The sequence below is a fragment of the Lichenostomus cassidix genome, chromosome 22 (assembly GCF_008360975.1).
Source record: "Lichenostomus cassidix isolate B80296 chromosome 22, HeHo_3.0, whole genome shotgun sequence".
NCBI classification, from domain to species: Eukaryota; Metazoa; Chordata; class Aves; order Passeriformes; family Meliphagidae; genus Lichenostomus; species Lichenostomus cassidix.
Genome location: NC_139502.1, coordinates 4,053,202 through 4,072,434, shown reverse-complemented (window position 1 = coordinate 4,072,434; position 19,233 = coordinate 4,053,202). Strand labels below are relative to the sequence as shown.

Sequence of the window (19,233 nt, the reverse complement as noted above, 5' to 3'; positions counted from 1 at the left end):
GCTCGTCCAACTCCCAGATTCTGCGCTTTTATTCAAATGGAGCGTTTTTTGCAGCGGGATGACACCAAGCGGCAGTGTCTGAGCTGCTGTGTGTGTGCTGAGTCGTGCGTTCTCTGCAGCTCCTGACCTGTTTGGCTCCTGCCGAGGGGTTTAGCAAATTTCCAAAATATTTATTTTGGGGAATCTTTGGGGCCGTGGTGTGGGGAACAGGTGTTTTGGGAGGATGAGGGATTTAAAATCCGTTTCCCTGCTGGCTTTGGATGGGTTTAGTTTGCTTTTCGTACCAGCAAGGGGTTGAAAGGAACAATTTGAAAAAGTGGAAAAAGGGAAAAATGAAGGGGGAAAAGAGGGTTTGAAACAGCTTGGGCTGTAAGGAGGATGGATGGATGGATGGATGGATGGATGGATGGATGGATGGATGGATGGATGGATATATGGATGGACGGATGGATGGATGGACAGATGGGTGTCTGTCTGTCCTGGTGGGGGACCCAGATCATCCCCTGGTTTTTGAGTCAGTTTGAGGCTGCCTTGGGATTTGCATGTATAGGACTGTGGGATATCCAGGTTCCTGGCGATACAGGACTGTTGGATGTATAGGTCACTGGATATATAGAGTTGTTTGGTATATGGGATTGTGGAATATCTGTGTTGCTGGATGAAATTAATTACTGGATATATCGGGTTTTTGGGTTGCTAGATATATAAGACTGCTGATTGTATAGGGTTGATGGATATAATAGAGATGCTGGATAGGTAAGGTTGCTGGATGTGTAGAGTTGCTGGATATATGGACTGCTGACCGTATAGGATTGTTGGATGTGTAGATCCCAAGACTGGCTATACAGGACTTGGATATTTAGGATTGTTGAGTGTTTGGGGTTGCTGGATATGTGGGATTATGGAGTATTTAAGGTGCTGAATATTTAAGCTGGATATTATGTGTTGCTGGATATGTGGTGTAAGACAAGGGTGATTATATAGGGCTGCTGGATGTATAAATTTGTTGGATATACAGATTATTGATTCTACAGATTATGTATGGTGGATGGATATATATAGGATGGCTGGATATATGGGTCATTGGACCTATACGACAGCAGGATATATAGGGCACTGGGATCTATAGGGCAGTGGATCTATAGGGCACTGGGATCTACATGGCAGCCGGATCTGTAGGGCAACGAGATCTCTAGAGCCGCTGTTCCCGCCGCAGCAGCCGGAGCTGTGGCCGTCCCTCCCCGCCGTGCTCCCCGGGCCAGGTCCCCGCCGTGCTCCCCGTGCGGGAGTCGAGGCGGCTCTCGGGACCCGGCCAAGGCCGGCGGGGGGCGAGGCCGGCATGGGGCCGCTTCCGTCCATCCGTCCGTGCACCCCTTCTCCGTCCATCCGTAGTCCATCCGTCCGTCCATCCCTGCTCCGTCCGTCCAGCCGCAGCCGGCCCGTCCCTACGTGCGCGCGGCGCCGGCAATAATGGCTTCTCCAGCTGGTTTGGCAGGGGGCGGGGAGGGCCGGGGCGGCCGGGGCTCCAACAGCCCGTTCCGTCTTTCCTCCCCGGACGGGCCCGCCGTCGCCTGCGGCTTCGCCTCCCGCCCGCACACGTAAGTGCCGCCCGGCCAGAGCAGTACCCGAATCCGGCACCGTGCCCCCGCCGCGCTCCCCAGCGCTCTCTGGGTTATAAACGGCTCCGGACTATTCCCAGGGAGCGCAGCCCAGGCTGGATATGCTCCAAGCCGGGCTCAGGCTGTGTGTGTGGTTTTTTTTTCCCTTTCCCTCTGTTCAAGGCATTTAAACTGGGAGGGGGGGAATAAAAAAGAGGAAAAACGGATTCAAAAAATAAGTGGTTTTGTCCTCATGGAGATTTCCCCCCATTTTATACCACCCGGAGGGTGCAGAAGGGGCTGTGCACGAGAAGCTAAGTTAACCCGAATCATATCGCTTGGTTTTCTCTTTGTTTTAATTTATTTCCTCCCCTCCCCCCTGCCTCCCCTCCCCAGCTTTTATCCTTTCCCGGGGTGAATGAAGGGAGGTTTGGGCAGGCAGCACTTTTTCCGAGGAAAATAGGCTGAGGGCGGAGGAATTGGTGCCCACGGCAGTGAGGGGGGGATTGCTGCTGATGCAGCCCAGAGTGCGTCGGGATGGGGAGGGGGATCGATTTTTGGGGAGAAGCTGCGAGTTCTTTCCATCTCCCGGTCCACAGGGCCAGGAACAAAAGGAGCTGAATGGGAGAGCCAGGAAAAAAGAATTTGGGTTTTTTTTTTAATATATGTATATATGTGAAGTTTTTTTCCTCCACTGATTTGGGGGAGGTTGTGGCTTTTGGGTTAACCCTTTAGGAGCAGCGGGGAATGTTTGCTCCTTCCTTTAGTTCACAGGATGGACTCTTTTCCTACATTCCCAGCCCGGCTCCATAACCCAGTTTATGGGATGGAGCAGCCCAAGGCGCCTCCCTGGCCGTGTGGCTGATTTTTGGGGCTTCCCCTGCCCTTTCCCAGCAGGTTCCTCCCTGGGGAGACCCTTGGGGCCAGCGGCTGCTCCCCACCCGGAGCAAAACAGGTTTGCCATCATTTCTCTGGGCTGGTGTCACCACTGCAATGCTTCGGGGCACCCGCGTGTCCCCCCGAGCCCCGAGGGTGTTTATCTCCCTGGCACTTGGGAAAATCCCCTTTGGCTGGGCAGGAGGTGGAGGAAGATGACGGCGTAGGAAGGACGGGCGAGGCCGTTTCTTGGTTTGCAAAGGAGAGTGGAGGCGTGCTGTCCCCACCCTGCCGCAGGCTGGGGGAGAAGCACTTTCTCCCCAGACCTGATGGACCGGTCCCATCGCTCGCGGCTCTGGCGCTCAGCTCTGGGGATGCCGCGAAGGCGCCGGAGCCCCTTTAAACCCACGGCAGCATCAGGGTGATGCCGGAGTGGAGCTGTAGTGATTTGCAGCAGCACTGTGTCCCTCTGGGGCCTTTCACCTCTGGGGAAAAGGGTTTTATTGGAAAGAACGATGCTGGGAGTGGTTCCTCCAAGGTTTCGCCGGAGTCAGCAGCGTTCTTATCTCTCCAGTGTAGCGTTCTTATCTCTCTAGCGTGGCTCTGCTCACGCTCTCGCCACTAAGGGTGAAAGACTCTGTGCCGAAGCCGTGGGGCCAGTGCCTGAAGGGTTAAACACGGCTGCACCACAAACAGCCACACAGGGGCAGTTTGAACGCCAGTTTAACTCGGAGCTGTAACTTTGTAACTCGGGTCTGCTCTGGAATCTGAGCTGCGGGTCCTTCCCACGAGCCAGTGCCGGCACAGTCCAGAGGCAGGAAACTCTGCCCACAGCCTGTGCTTGCTTTGGCATGGTTTTTCCAGTGAACTTCACCGTATTTTTAGCTTGCCGGAAGCTCCCCTTGGTTATCGGCAAATGGCTCAATGTGCTGCCAGCACCCAGCACTGCCAGCTGCTGGAGCACTGAAATCGCCACTGCTGAGGTGGGACAGCGCCACAGAGAGCAGAAAGACTCCCCCATCCCTCACAAAACCCCTTGGAGGATCTTAATGAGGATGTACAGCCCAGACGCTGGGGTGTAGTGCTCCCTGCGTGCCACCACCTCACGTTGGTGTGGATAGATGGGTTTGGTCTGTCCCTGGCACGCCGCCGCTGCTGCCACTCGGCACTGCCGGGGGCCCTGGCCAGCCGTGTTGATACAGACGCCGGGTTATTTGAGGTGAAAGCAGCCCCTGGCACCGGCGTAGCCAACTCGGCGGCTTCCTGCAGTGCCGTGGCCCCCGGCGAAGGACGGCTGCTGTCGGCCAGGATGTTTGCTCCTGGCACGGCTCCAAAAAACTCCCCTCTTCTTCTTGTGTTGCTTCCTTCACTGGGGCAAACTGTGTCACCGGAGCCAGGGATGCCCTCTCTGTCCCACCCCGTTCGTGTTGTCCTTGTCGGGTGATGGAAATCCCAAACCATCCCATGAGCAATTTCGAAAGCAGGTGGTGGGGTGGGGATGTGGGTGGCACAGGGCCGGTGCGATGGAAACCGGCTGCCTTCCGAGCCGAGCTCCTCCTTACTCAGCCAGGCAGAACCCGCGTGGCTTTGCCGGGGGCAGTCAGTTTTTCACACAGCTCATCTGCATCTTCATCCTCTGGGTCAGATAAAGAGGTGGGGAAGGGGGAACTAAAAGAAACAGAGGGAAAAAAACAGGATTGGGGGTGATGGCATGTGGGTCATGAAGGGGGATACTCACGTCTCTCCCTCTCTCCCACCTCACAGACAGGTTCAGCAGGCAACGTGGTTGATGGACCCAGCAGAAACCAAATGGAAGAAGGGCCAATTAATTATGTGGAAGAAAGGCGGCTGAACGAGGGCAGCGGGCTCAGCCTGGTGAATGGGGGCCGGCCGGAGGCGGGGGGCACCGTGCTGATGGAGCCGAGCGGGTGGTCGCCGGGCCAGCCACCCGCCACTGGCAAAGCGCACTTGGAAGACGTCAGGAACCTGGTGGCCTTTTCAGCGGTGGCCGAAGCTGTTTCCTCCTACCGGCTCCATCCACCGGGGTCGCCGTCACTGCTGTATGAGAAGTTCGACTCAGAGATGAGCCGGGGTGGGCTGGGCGCAGCAGACGGGGTGCCACGGGGAGAGGACCTGCATGCCCTCAAGGCTGCCCTGGCTTTGGCCAAGCACGGTGTGAAGCCTCCCAACTGCAACTGCGATGGCCCCGAGTGCCCTGACTACCTGGAATGGCTGGAGCAGAAGATCAAGACGGCTCTTGGCGAAGAGCTGGCATCACCGCGGCCCCGCGCTGCCGCCATCCCCCCGCCTCCTCCCCCACAAGGTGCTATCGACCCCCAGCCGGTGCCTGAGGCTGTCGAGCCATGCCCGCCCGACGGCCTTCCCTTTTCCCAAAGCGCATTGACCATCGCCAAGGAGAAGAACATCAGCCTGCAGACCGCCATAGCCATCGAAGCCCTCACTCAGCTCTCAGCCGCTCTGCCCCAGCCCACAGGTGATGGGCAGCCGCCGCCACCACCCCCTGCTGCCCCCTTTGGCCCTGGTCCCCTCGCTCCACCTGGGGCCGCGTGGCAGCGAGGGGATGAGCCCCGTTACCCTCCAGAGCCAGGAGCAGCACCTGAGCCATTTTTCGGCGCGGCACCTCCACAAGGGAACTTCCCAGCCTCTTGGGGGCTGGAGGCTGAGGGAGCAGCAGGGACTGGAGACCCCATGGCAGAGCTGGAGCAGCTGCTGGGTAATGCTGATGACTACATTAAGGCAGCTTTCAAGAAACCCGAAGCAACAGCCGGCAAAGTGACAGCCCCCAAAACAGAACCCCCTGAGCAAACACCCAGCAAGGAAGCATTGGGCGGCCCCCATTTGCCGCTGGCGCCACCAGAGCCTGACCTACACAAGAAGACGCAGCTGGTCCTGCAACAGCATCTCCACCACAAGCGCAGCCTCTTCCTCGAGCAAAGCCTGGCGGCGGCAGCAACACCCCCAGACCGGGCTAGCGGCTGGTGGGCTCCCACTGCTTCAGCCGTGCCCCCCAAGCCCTTCGAAAAGCAGCCCAAAGAGAAGAAGAAGAAAATGCCACCTGAAAAGGTACCGCCGGCCAAACCTCTCCGTAAACAAGTGCAGATCAAGAAGGCAAAACAGAAGGACTCGCAGCCTCTCTTCCCACCCCTCTGGCAGATCAGCCTGGAGGGGTTTCGGGCGCCCGCCGAACCCCCCGCTGAAGCCCCTGCCGAAGAGATGCAAGCAGAACTGCTGCCGCCGCCGGCCTTCCCACACCAGCCTGTTGCACTACCCCTGCCACCAAACTCCCTCAACAGCGTTCCCCCAGCTCCCGACTCTCAGGAAAGGGGTGCCCCCGGGGGGGGCCCCCAAATTCACTTGGTGCCGGCAGGCTCAACTGGCTCGGAGGAAGCACTGGCTGCCCCCCCGCCGGCAACCTCAGCTCCCATCATGGTGGATGACAAGTTGGAAGAGCTCATCCGACAATTTGAAGCTGAATTTGGGGAGAATTTCAACCTGCCGCCCCCCGAGATGCCTGCTCCACTTGCTCCTGGGGCTACTGAGCTGTCAGGGGGGCCAGCACCAGCCCCGCAAGGATCCCCCACCGCCACCACCGCTGCCCTGGCTCCGAGCAGTGCTCCCCAAGCCAGACCCAAAAGTGTCTCTCCAGGGAAGGGTACGCTGTCAGAGCCACCCTTCACTTCCCGGTCCCCCAAACAGATCAAAATTGAGTCTTCTGGTGCTATCACCGTGGTGTCTACCACGTGTTTTTACTCTGAGGAAAGCCAAAACCCAGATGTGGATGATGTCGACAGAACACCCACCAAGGATGAGGTGCCGCTGACGCCAACCCTGAGCGGCTTTTTGGAGTCCCCACTGAAATACCTGGACACGCCAACCAAAAGCCTGTTGGATACCCCGGCCAAGAGGGCACAAGCAGAATTCCCCACCTGTGACTGTGTTGGTGAGTGAGCAGCCATGCTGGGGGTTTGCTGAGGGGTGGTGAGTGCCTGGGTGGCTCAGTGAGGAGGTGGCTTTGCAGGGTGGGATGTCCCTGGATAAACAATGGAGTGAAGCCGTGGTGCCATCAAAACCCTAGTTTCTGGGGAGGTGAGGCACTCATGTGGTGAAACCCTGGTGCTGTGGAGCTCCCTTTTGCTTTCTCCTCTCTTATTTCTACAGTTGGATGGAAATCCCAAGTGCTTGCTCCGTCACTGTGGGGGTGGCACCGGCACCACTGGCTGGGGGTGGGGATTGGATGAGCAGCAAAACCAAAGGGCTGTTGGGCTTTGCTTCTACTTAACCTTAAGCAACTGAATCCCATGAATCCATGGTGGTCCCAGTGCCAAAACCCACCTAAACCCCCTCTCACCTGCTTATTCTTGGTGAATAATTAGTCAAATTAGCTGGTTCAGGTTACTTTGAGTAACCCAGATTTTGGCTTGATGCTTGTGCTTATCTCTGGAGAAATACTTGCTGCTGGGATGCTGCCTTGTTCGCCGGCCAGTCCCACCAGGATGCATTGAAAAATCACCATACTCTTGGCATTGTGGTTTTTTGGTACGTTTTTTTGGTGTGTGTTGGCATTCGTTAGACTTTGCAGCAAGTGCTAGAGAATTCCTATCTGGTCCTTTCAGTCCACCTCCATCTGAGCATGGGGAGCTGGATATTCCCTCCCCAGTATTTAGACTGGAGCTGTGCACTCCCCTGGGAGGAGCGGGCTGAGGATTTGGGGCGTCCAGCTGGAAAAATAACCTCCCCTACTACTGGGAGAGGAGGCCCCAGGCTAAGCACAAGCTCCACTTTGTTAGTGGGGCTTATCATTATTTATGTATTTGTTTGTAAATGGTAGCAGGAATTAGCCCAAACTCCATGGAGAGAAGGAAAAGCTTTTCTGAAACCACTCAAACCAATGTCGCAGTTTACCAGGAAAAGATGCAAGTTGCTTTTTCTTTTCCAGCCTGGAAGGTGGGGGATTCCCCCCCTGCCACTTGTCTGTTTTCTCAAGGAAAAGCTGTGGGAGAAAGAAATGCAGCAGAAGCTGGGCTCAGTGCTTTATTGGGTGCCGGTGCTGTTGGAGGCTGTAATAAAATGAGCCTTTGCCATGCATCCCGTATTGATCCCTGTCTGGACAGCTGCAGCCCAGCTGAGCCCGGCTTTCTCCTTGGCCTGGCTCTCAGCCAGCTGGACATGACAGGAATGAAAATCAGGGCGGTGAGAGCAGAGGGATGCAAAGGCAGATAAGCTCTGGCCGTCGTGCTGGGTACATCCTGCCCAGCAGTGCTGGGGCAGCCCCGTGTGCCGGGGATCCACCCTGCACTGCTGGGGCTTCTTGGAGCATCCATCACTTCACACATGGGCACCTGCATGCCCTGAAAGCCCCCAGGGGTTTGTTGCTGTGAGGGGGGTGTTGATTGAAGGGCTGTAGTGTCCTCCCATAGCCCCAGCATCCTTCTCCTGAAGCCTCAGCATCCTCCTCCTGCAGCCCCAGGATCCTCCTGCAGCCCCAACATTCATCTGGTGTAACTCTAGGATCCTCCTGTAGCTCCAGCTTCCTTCTCCTGAAGCTCCAGAATCCTCCAGTAGCACTAGCATCCTTCTCCTGTATTTTGAACATCCTTTTCCCATAGCTCCATCTTCCTTCTCCTGAAGCCTCAGGATCCACCCACAACCCCAGTGTCCTCCAGTAGCCCCAGCATCATTCTTTCATAGCCCCAGTGGCTTTCCCCTGGAGCTCCAGCCTCCTTCTCCTAGAGCCCGAGGATCCTCCTGCAACCCCAAGATCCTCCTGTAGCCCCAGTGTCCTCCTATAGCCCCAGCACCGTTCTCCTGTAACCCCAGACCCTCCTGTAGCTCCAGTGTCTTATTCCTGTAACACCAGCATCCTTCTCTATAGTTCTTTTATCCTTCTCTGGTAGCCCTAGCATCCTTCTCCTGTACCTCAGATACACTTCTCCACACCCCCAGTATCCTCCCATAGCCCCATCATCCTCCTTCCTCTTCCGCTCACAGCAGTTCCTTCCTTGCAGAGACTCAGCCAGCTCAGGGCATCCCATGAGCATCTCCAAATCCTTGGGAAACCCTAAAGCAGGCAGCAAGTTTCTAGCCCCTAAATCTTCCCGTGATGGCTGTGGCAGCATCCAGCCAGGGTGGGCCCTTTGAGCAGTTCCAGACAGCAGCCCTGGATGGGCGCTGGTGGGGAGCAGGGAGTCCAGGATGAGGAGGGGCATTGGAATCCGAATCTCCTGCTGCCACTCACCTCAGCAGAGCTCAAGTGGCTGGAGCAAATTCCCAGTACTGGGATGGAGCTGTGGTCACTACCAGGATGCATGGAAGGTCTGTGGCTGCTCTGGGAGGTTTTTGGGTCCCAAAAGAGTGTGGGTGTTGATGGGTGAGGGTCTGTTCTCCAGCAGCATTTCAGTGCTGGGAGCATCTTCCAGAGCACAAAATGAGGAGGAGTTGCTGTTTAGAAAATCCCTTCCCAATGCTCTTAGAGGGAGATGAACCCTTGATTTTTGGTGCAGAAGTCCTCAGTTTGAGGGAATTTAGGCATTTGGAGCCTTTTGGGGCTGCTGGCAGAGATGCAAACCCCAAAATCTCTGTCCCCCGTCTCTGCAGAGCAAATAGTGGAGAAGGACGAGGGGCCGTATTACACCCACCTGGGCTCGGGGCCCACCGTGGCCTCCATCCGGGAGCTCATGGAGGAACGGTAAGAGCCCTTGGGAGCTGCAAGGGTTGGGGGCGCTGGGGTCCTTCAAGGGAGTGGGGGCTTGTGAGAGCAAGTGGGGGCTTGAGAGAGTAAGTGGGGGCTTGTGAGAGCAAATGGGGGCTTGTGAGAGTGCCTGGGGGCTTGTGAGAGTGACTGGGGTCATGTCAGGGAAGTGGGTGGTTGTGAGAGTGAGTGCTGTCCTGTGAGAGTGAGTGGGGGCTCCTGAGGGGCCCATGAGGGCAAGTGGGGCTGATGGCCATCCTCTGGCAGGTACGGTGAGAAAGGCAAGGCCATCCGCATCGAGAAGGTCATCTACACAGGGAAGGAGGGGAAGAGCTCCCGGGGCTGCCCCATTGCCAAGTGGGTGAGTGCCTCTCGTCCCCCTTGGAGCCTCCCTGAGCTTGTCCCCTCCTGCTTGTCCTTGCCATGCCTGGGGACCAGGACTTCCCCCGCTGGTGTGGCCACAGTGGGCAGGGGTGAGATGGTCAATCCTCTGCTGGCAAGGAGGAAGTAAGAGCTGTGTCCACCCCTAAGGAAACTCCTTCCCACCCCTAGCACTTGTGGAATGGCACGTCCAGTGCTGGCAGCTCCCCCCAGCCTCCTGAAGCCCACGGGGTGAATGCAGCCGTGGGAACACCCCCAGCTCTGCCCCCCCACCGCATCCCACATGGCACTGGGGAAGGTATCCAGGACCCACTTCTGGGATCCTCCCCATCCTAGGAAGTGTTTGTTAGAGCGTTCTGACTTGGCCCCTCTGTTTTCCAGGTGATTCGCAGACACAACCAGGAGGAGAAGCTGCTGTGCCTGGTGCGGCACCGGGCCGGCCACCACTGCCAGAACGCTGTCATCATCATCCTCATCCTGGCCTGGGAGGGCATCCCCCGCACGCTGGGCGACACGCTGTACCAGGAGCTCACCGACACCCTCACCAAGTATGGCAACCCCACCAGCCGTCGCTGCGGCCTCAACGACGAGTAAGTCCCACCACACCCCAGGCTGGGGAGACAGGGTGGGAGGGGGATGCAAGGCTCCCTCCTGTTCCCAGAGCTGCCACCACGGCGTGGCATTGGCGGCTGACACTGCTCCACTGTGTGCCTCCCACAGCCGGACCTGCGCATGCCAAGGCAAGGACCCCAACACCTGCGGTGCTTCCTTCTCCTTCGGCTGCTCCTGGAGCATGTACTTTAATGGCTGCAAATACGCCCGCAGCAAAACTCCCCGCAAGTTCAGGCTGGTGGGAGACAATCCCAAAGAGGTGGGTGATGCAGTGGGAGCGGGGCAGCACCGGTGGGGTGGTGGTTTGGACCTCCTTTACCCTCAGCTCCAGGTTTTGCAGCCTGAAAGTAGGATTCTTTGTGGGAATTCATAGTGAGACAAGGAAAAGAAAGGTGACATGAATGGGACTTCTGTAGAAATCCCAGGAAAGAGCCAGAGGGCTCTTGGGTCAAGTGAGCAGAAGTACAACAGACACTGAGGCTGGAGGTTGAATGGCCAAATCCTCAGAAGGAATTTAAGCCACATGCTTTGTGTCATGGTGGATATCATGGGAAGGCTTGGGTGCAATATTGTGTCTGTGGGCTCTGCCCGTAATTCCATCCTTGCTGCCAAAAACTCTGGGTGATATCCCCCACTTTTCCCTACCACAGGAAGAGCTGCTCCGGAGAAGCTTTCAGGACTTGGCCACCGAGGTTGCTCCACTTTACAAGAGGCTGGCGCCGCAAGCCTACCAAAACCAGGTACTGGTCATCCCATTCCTTGGCAACAGCAGCCAGACAGCTGGATCGGGTGCAGGGTGGTGGTGTTTGGGAGATTTTGGGTAACCAGAGCTTTCTTCTCCTTCCACAGGTCACCAATGAGGATATAGCGATCGACTGCCGGCTAGGCTTGAAGGAGGGGAGGCCGTTTTCGGGAGTGACAGCGTGCATGGACTTCTGTGCTCATGCTCACAAGGACCAGCATAACCTCTACAACGGCTGCACTGTGGTAAGCAGGCACCTGGTGGGGCTTTTTGGGGTGCTGCCCCCTAATTTAGATGCTCCTTTTTGAGGGGCTTCATCCCCAGTTGTCCTGCCCACAGGGCTCCAGGTTCTTGGTGTGGGCACACCTCAGATGAGCCGCTCAGGTCTGTGGGTGCTGAAGCCTCCTCAGCCAGACTCAAGCATGGTGCTAACAGGGAATAGTGTGTGCTTTTGTCCAACCCAAACCCCACAGGAGGTTTCCAAATGCCATCTGGGGACCAGAGCAGCCTGAGGGGATGCCAGACTGGTGTGGCTTCATGTCAGCATGGGGAATAAGTGGGAGGTTTGGCTCATCCGGTGCAGGCCATATCCATCAGCATCCCACTGACAGCACCTGCTCTGCCCAGGTCTGCACGCTGACGAAGGAAGACAATCGTGTGGTGGGACAAATTCCTGAAGATGAACAGCTGCATGTCCTCCCCCTCTACAAGATGTCCAGCACAGATGAGTTTGGCAGCGAGGAGAACCAAAATGCCAAGGTGGGCAGCGGGGCCATCCAGGTGCTCACATCCTTCCCCCGCGAGGTCCGCAAGCTGCCCGAGCCTGCCAAGTCCTGCCGGCAGCGGCAGCTGGAAGCCAGGAGAGCTGCTGCAGAGAAGAAGAAGCTTCAGAAAGAGAAGCTGATGACGCCAGAGAAGATCAAGCAGGAAGCGCTTGAGCTCCCCACGCTTCAGCCAAATGCAGGTAATGGGGGCAAAGATGAGGTCCTGCCGCCCTGAGCTGCCCAGAAAGCACGTGAAGGGATGGGGATGTGGTTGGGGGCTTTCTTGGGCTGGTGTGTTGTGGTGCTGAATGGTATCTCTGCTACCTGACTTTTCATGAAGCTATGAATTGATGCCAAGTGATGCCAACCTCTCCAGTTGGCTGGTAAACCCATCACCATGGGATTTCTGAGTCTGGCCGACTGTTTTGGGGTCCTGGCTCCCCTCCAGTGGCTTTCTTGGCTGGTGGGTCATGGGGGCTGTGTGTGCTGTCCCACAGGTATGGCGTTGAAAGGCGGGATACCCCCGCAGCCGCTGAAACCTTCCATCAAGATGGAACCCCAGAGCCATTACAACGCCTTCAAGTACAACGGCAATGCGGTGGTGGAGAGCTACTCAGTGCTGGGCAGCTGCCGGCCCTCCGACCCATACAGCATGAACAGTGTTTACTCTTACCATTCCTACTATGCACAGCCCAATCTGCCTTCCGTGAACGGGTTTCACTCCAAGTTCGCGCTTCCCTCCTTCGGGTATTACGGCTTTTCTAGCAACCACATGTTCCCCTCACAGTTTCTCAATTACGGGGCACCCGAAAGGAGTGGGAGCAGCTGGGTGAGCAACGGCTACGAGAAGAAACCCGATGTCTCGGCGCTCCAGGAGAACCTCAACCACACCTATGGGAACACCAATTTCCCTGAGCCCATCCCACACAGTGTGCGGAGCAAAAACCATCACCAGCGCACCTATGAGCGAGCCAACCGCTATGCCAGCCAGCAGAAAGCGGCGGCAGCGGCTGGGGCGCACAGGACTAACTCGGGCTCGGAGGAGGCGCCATCGTTTGCACAGAACTGTTTCGGCAGCCGGCCCATCAAGCAGGAGCCTCCAGACCCTTCGCCCACCATTGAGCCCCTTCCCAGCGCAGCGGCCATGCCTGGGACCAACTTAACGCTGTCGGCCATCCCAGTGCATGGTGCAGTGCCAGAGCAGCAGTGGAGCCCCTTCAAGGCGCCCCGGGGCATGGCTTCCCCCGAGAGGACTAGCACGGGCGAGGGCTCGTGGAGCACGCTGGCGCCAAGCTCAGGCGGGCGGGAGAAGCTGAGCGCCTTCGATGCTGCTGTGCGCTTGCCACCACAGGAGAAGGAGTGGTCCAACGTTCTGGCGGGAGAGCCAGCAGCGGCAGCAGCCCATGGCTCAGGCTTGCTGCCGAAACCATGGAGCCCCTGCAAGCTGGGGGAGACGGCACTGGCCGGCACGGGCACCCCGAACCTGCTGGGGTCACTGGGGTTCAGCTCAGCCTTGCCAGGGCTGCCCAGCTTCCCTGAGGAGCCGTGGAGCTCTGTGAAGGCGGAGGAGCGGAGGACACCGGCACCCAGCCCAGGGCTGCCAGAGAAGCCATGGGAGGCAGCGGTGGGTGAGAAGGGGGCAGCAGGGCCCCGCCGGGAGAAGCCATGGGACCCCTTTGGCCTGGGGGAGGATCTGCCAGAGAAGGTGGTGAAGGAGGAAGAGGAGGAGGAAGAGGAGGAGGAGGAAGAAGAGGAAGAGGAGTGGTCGGACAGTGAGCACAACTTCCTGGATGAGAACATTGGCGGGGTGGCCGTGGCACCTGCCCACGGCTCCATCCTCATTGAGTGTGCCCGTCGCGAGCTCCACGCCACCACCCCGCTGAAGAAACCCAACCGCTGCCACCCCACCCGCATCTCCCTTGTCTTCTACCAACACAAGAACTTGAACCAGCCCAACCACGGCCTGGCGCTGTGGGAGGCCAAGATGAAGCAGCTGGCGGAGCGGGCTCGGGCCCGGCAGGAAGAGGCGGCACGTCTGGGGCTGCCACCGGACGCCAAAGCCTTCGCCAAGAAGCGCAAGTGGGGCGGCGCGTTGGTGATGGAGGCGCCCAGCAAGGAGAGGAGGGACTCAGTTCCCACGCGGCAGGCGGTGGCCATCCCCACCAACTCCGCCATCACTGTGTCCTCCTATGCCTACACGAAGGTGACAGGCCCCTACAGCCGCTGGATCTGAGACACGGGCAACCACCATGGACCCATCTTACCTCAACCCTCAGCAGCGCCAGAGTCCGGCGTTGCTTCGTGGTGCTTTCTCCTCGGGCGTGGGGGAGAAGAAAACAAAAGTAAATAGAAAAAACCTAAGCGAAACACAACAACCACAAAAAAAATCCAACCCATAGGAAACGAACCCAACACGCACGCTCGGGAGCAGCGGAGCCAGCGCAGGCTCATGCCGTCGGAGAGCTGCGCCTGGCGAGGAGTTGGCGAACAAGCAAAACTTGGTTAAAAAACCTAAGAGGAATGATGCTGTTTGATGATTTTAGGTAATCTCATATTTATATCTCCATTTTTTTTTAATCTAGCCTTGGATGAATTTCCTAGTGTCCTTTCGCAAGGAGAGGTTTTTAATTCCACTTAAAAATGCCTATTTGTTGGATTTTATTTTATTTTATTTTTTACTCCAATGGCAACAATGAAGCCGATCTTTGAAAGAGAAGCCAACATGGAAAACCCACCCTAATCATGAATCCAAACCAACCTGAACACCAAACCAGCTTAAAGGCAAGAGGCAACTCCCTCCAGCTCCGACACGTGGGGGCTGGCGGGACCATGTGCTTTACTGTCAGCCGGACACGCTGAACATCCAATTATTTTTATTCCAAGGACCTAAAATTACCAGTTTTGCAGCTCGAGGAGTCCTTTCTTACAGCAACGGGAGCCCGCGAATGAGTGGGTTGTCCCAGGATGGCGCGTCTTCACTCAGCTCCTCGCCTCTGGCGGGATCGTTCCGCCGTGGTGGAGCAAGCCGGTGTCTTTCCTGGCGCCGGAGACCTCAGGACACGTCCGGGCTGGGGAATGCCGCTGCCACAGGGCCGCACTCGGGCTCAGACTTGGGGCTCCTTTGCTGACGGCCCCAGGGTGAGCGGCAGCGGCAGCATCTCCAAAGGAGCCGACAGGACAAAAACAGAAAAAAAAAAAAATTACGAAAAACAGGAAAAAAAACACAAACCAACCCCAAACTGTGAATAGCGAGTGTTGCTCTCTGTACATCACTGTTGCTAAAGTCTGGTGCTTTCCGTCTCCGGGGGACTTCATCCGTGCAATCGGCTCTGGGAAGAGCAAATCCCAAGACTTGGCTGGCCAAAACCCCACCGGTCCGCCTTCCCTGCCGGTGCCGGCGAGCTGTGGCCAGCGCTGCCGGGGCTCGGTGCTCTTTCTCTCCCCGGGTGCCATCCCTTCTTCCTATGGATCACCGTTCTTCCCGCAAAAAAAAAACAAAACAAACCTAACCCAACCAATAACCCAGTGATGATGACAACCGCATGGTGCTTTTTGAACACTCTCAGTTGAGACTTCCTGCCCAACACCGGAGCTGCGCCGGGACGGACGGCAGGCGGCCGAGCTGCCCCGCGGCTCACCGGGAGCGCGGTGTGGCCGGAGCCGGGGGCCAGCGTCCCTGGTGGTCGTTGCTTTTGCACTTTGAGGTGCCTTTTGGAGAGCCAGCGAGGCAGCGCCAACGCCGTCACCGTGCAGGATCACTTTGTGTTTACTGTCACCCTCCTTCCTCGCGCACGGGCACGGATCAGCAGGATCTCGGTAAAACAGCCTGAACATTTACGTGGTCTGATTTTAAACCTGTAAATAGGGAAAGAATTTTTTTAAAAGCACTTTCACCTAGATTTAAAAATGAAAGCAAAACTTAAAAAGCAAACAACTCCCCTCTTTCCTCTCTCCCCACCCCCCAACTTGAAGCAGTATGTTTTAAACAAGATTATCGTGGGAGAACTGTAAATACTGGCAGAATATTTAACATGCTTTGTCCGTCCTTCATCATTAATGAATTTTTTTTTGTTTGTTTTTTAACCGTAATCTGTAAAGTCGCGTATATTTGACAAGGAAACTCAATGAGCTATTCCCGCTTTTCTTATAAATACCCAATAGCATATCAGGATTGTAAGAGTTGATGGCAAGTCAGATTTTAGGGATGCCCGCGGGCGATGCTGGGGACCCGCCGTGTTGATGTGGTTCGGAGCGCGGAGAGGGGACCCGGCTGATCCGGGGCCGGATTCGGGTGCCGGCCCCATTGGCGTTGCCCGGCGTCTGTGGCTGGCGTGACAGGGGTGCCTTGGAGCTTCGCCCAGCGGGGCAAGTGTCGGGAGGAGAAGGAGCGTTTGGAGAAGGCGATGGTCTGTGTAACCTGTCTAAGTCCTGCTTCCTCGGAGGTTTCTCGGTGCAGGGAGGGGTCAGTCTGGCGCGGCACTGGCTCCGGTGGGTTCAGCCCAGGAGAGTGGGGAGCTGCCGGCGCCGCGGGTCGGGGAGCGAGAACTGCTGCAGTCTCACGTTTTTACACTACATAACGTCTAACCTACCTCAATTCTCAGTCATTACAAATTCGCACGCTTCAGACTTCTACACAAACTCGAAATCTATGCACAGCTCTTTACCCCTTGCTGCTGAGAGGCTGTTTCCAAGCAAAATCTTTCCCTTTACCTGTCCCGGTGGTCGCGCTTGTCTTGCCTGCACCGAAGCCACGGGGGTCACGGAGCGCGGGGGGAGGGATGTTTTTAATCGCTTCCGAGTGGGATGTGGGGACCTGATTTTGCAGCAGGTCGTGGCCACAATGGTGCTAGAACAACACCTGCGGTAGAAACCCCAGGGAGGGCTCGGCGCAGGGAGCCCCGACGGGCTCCTTTATCCCGCTATGTTTTTTCTGGCCGTGATTCTTTGCCTCAGGCAGGAAATGGGGGATGCAATTTGGGTCCCTCCATCTCGATGCTCTCGGGATGAGGCATGGGAAGGAGAAGGAAACCAGAATCCCTGAGGTGCCTCAATTGCTGATTTTTCCTTTTAATACTGGAGTACGCTTTGTGGGCTCTATAAGGCATATTTTTATTAAATGAAATCTTGTAATACAAACGGTGCTATGGTGTTTTAACAAACTGTATCACGCTTTTGCCTGATTCCATCTCGCTGAGGTGCTACTAATGTATATATGAAACTAAGGAACCAAGATAAAAAAAAATTAAGCAATGTCGTTGAGAAGGAAGTTTACTTTTCCGGAGCGACAGCTCGAGGCGTGCTGGGAGCTGGTTGGATTTATGCAAACTGAAAGAGGTGCCGCGTCCGAGGTGTCCCGCCAACTGGGGTCATGGTGGAGCCGTTCCCTGCGGATCTGGGTGCGGGTGTGGTGCTGGGATGAGGTGCTTAGTGGTGGCGTCCAGGCATGGGGCTTGGCCAGGTGTGTGATCTCGGTGCTCAGCCACAGTGCTTGGACAGGGTGCTGAGACGTGGTGTGTGGACATAGAGCTCAGACGTGGTGCTTGGCCACACGTTGTGGATGTGGTGCTTGGGTGTGGTGCTCGTACTTGGTGCTCAGGCACAATGCTCAGCCACACATCATGGACATGGTGCTTGGCGATGGTGCTCAGCCACAGGTCATGGATGTAGTGCTTGGATGTGGTGCTCAGATGTGGTGCTCGGTCACACATTGTGGGTGTGATACTCAGACATGGTGCTCGGGCACAGTGCTTGGCCACACATTGTGGGCACAGTGCTCGGACGTGGTGCGTGGACATGGTGCTTAGACATGATGCTCAGCAGCAATGCTCAGATGTGGTCATGGACACGGTGCTCAGTCCCAGTGCTTGGCCACACATGATGGACGTGGTGCTCAAACATGGTGTGTGGACACAGTGCTCAAACATGGTGCTCAAATGCAGTGCTTGGACGTGGTGCTTGGACGTGGTGCTTGGACATGGTGCTTGGACATGCATCAAGGACATGGTGCTTGGGCACGGTGCTCAGACATGGTGCGTGGACATGGTGCTGTGTTCAGTTCTTGGACTTGGTGCATGGACATGATGCTCAGGCACGGTGCTCTGCTGTGGTGCTTGGACATGGTGTGTGGACATGGTGCTCGACAACAGTGCTCGGACATGGTGCATGGACATGGTGCTTGGGCATGGTGCTCAAACTTGATGTGTGGACACAGTGATTGGCCAGGATGTGTGGACACTGTGTTGCCTGCAATGCTCAGACACGGTGCATGGACATGGTGCTCGGGCATGGTGCTCAGCCATGCACCGTGGACATGGTGCTTGGACATGGTGCTTGGACATGATGTGTGGACACAGTGCTCGGCCAGTGTGGACATGGTGCTCAACCATAGTGCTCAGACATGATGTGTGGACACAGTGCTCGGCCAGGGTGTGTGGACATGGTGCTCAACCATGGTGCTCAGACATGATGTGTGGCCACAGTGCTCGGCCAGGGTGTGTGGATATGGTGCTCAACCACAGTGCTCAGACATGGTGCATGGACATGGTGCTCGGGCATGGTGCTCAGCCATGCACTGTGGATGTGGTGCTCAGATGTGGTGTGTGGACACGGTGCTCGGACTTGGTGTATGGACATGGGTGCTCTGCTCGGTGCTTGGACTTGGTGCATGGACTCAGTGCTTGGCTACGTGTCATGGACATGGTGCTTGGGCACGGTGCTCTGCCGTGGTGCTTGAACATGGTTCATGAACAACCATGATGTGATTGACCACATGTTGTGGCCATGGTGCTTGAGCATGGTGCTCGATGGTGGTGCTCAGACACGGTGCGTGGACGTGGCACTTGGCCACACACCATGGACGCAGTGTGCAGACACAGTGCTTGGCCATGATGTGTGATCATGGTGCTCGGCCACAGTGTGTGGACGTGGTGCTGAGCTGGGGTGTGTAGACGCAGTGCTCAGCCGTGGTGCTTGGCCACAGCATGTGGACACGGTGCTGAGCCCAGATGTGTGAGCGCGGTGCTGGCATGTGGCACACAGGCACAGGGCCCAGGCAGGGTGCTCAGCCCAGGGCTGTTGTGCACACGTGGTGCATGCACACCATGTATGGGTCCCTTGTGTGGGTGCAGTGCTCAGACCTGGTGCACTGCCATGGTGCTCACTCAGACACAATTTATGCTTGACCAGGTGCATGGCCCCAGAGAGGATGCTTGGGCACAGAGCATGGACACGGTGATTGCCCACCCTGGACGAGCATGGAGCATAGCTTAGTACTGGGGCACGGTGCCTGGCACAGTTGTGCTGCTCGGGCACTGGGCACACCCATGGGACCCCCACGGCACCCTGATGGCACTTGGGCATGGTGCTTAACCGGAGTGCCAGAGCACGGTGCTGGTGCACCCTCACCCCACAGCACAGAGCCCCAGCACCACCCGGCTGGGCCCAGTCCTGGCACAGTTCCCCCGCAGCACCAACCGCGTGGTGCTCAGCACCACACTCAGCATCACACCAGCCCCTGGTGCCCAGCACACCAGCTCCCGGTGCCCAGCACAC

General features: G+C 56.9%; 1 protein-coding gene across 2 annotated transcripts in view; it reads left to right on the top strand.

Annotated features, from left to right (window-relative positions):
* The window catches only part of TET3 (tet methylcytosine dioxygenase 3), a 28,387-nt gene that overhangs the window by 7,835 nt on the left and 1,319 nt on the right, over positions 1-19,233 (top strand). For both annotated transcript variants that reach the window (XM_085080651.1, XM_085080650.1), the window contains exons 2-10: positions 4,239-6,435; positions 9,090-9,180; positions 9,451-9,544; positions 9,946-10,154; positions 10,285-10,435; positions 10,827-10,916; positions 11,026-11,163; positions 11,546-11,882; positions 12,180-19,220. In XM_085080651.1, the coding sequence (XP_084936777.1) occupies positions 4,284-6,435; positions 9,090-9,180; positions 9,451-9,544; positions 9,946-10,154; positions 10,285-10,435; positions 10,827-10,916; positions 11,026-11,163; positions 11,546-11,882; positions 12,180-13,915 (4,998 nt within the window). In that variant the 5' untranslated portion in view covers positions 4,239-4,283 and the 3' untranslated portion in view covers positions 13,916-19,220. The remainder of the gene's footprint in view (positions 1-4,238; positions 6,436-9,089; positions 9,181-9,450; positions 9,545-9,945; positions 10,155-10,284; positions 10,436-10,826; positions 10,917-11,025; positions 11,164-11,545; positions 11,883-12,179; positions 19,221-19,233) is intronic.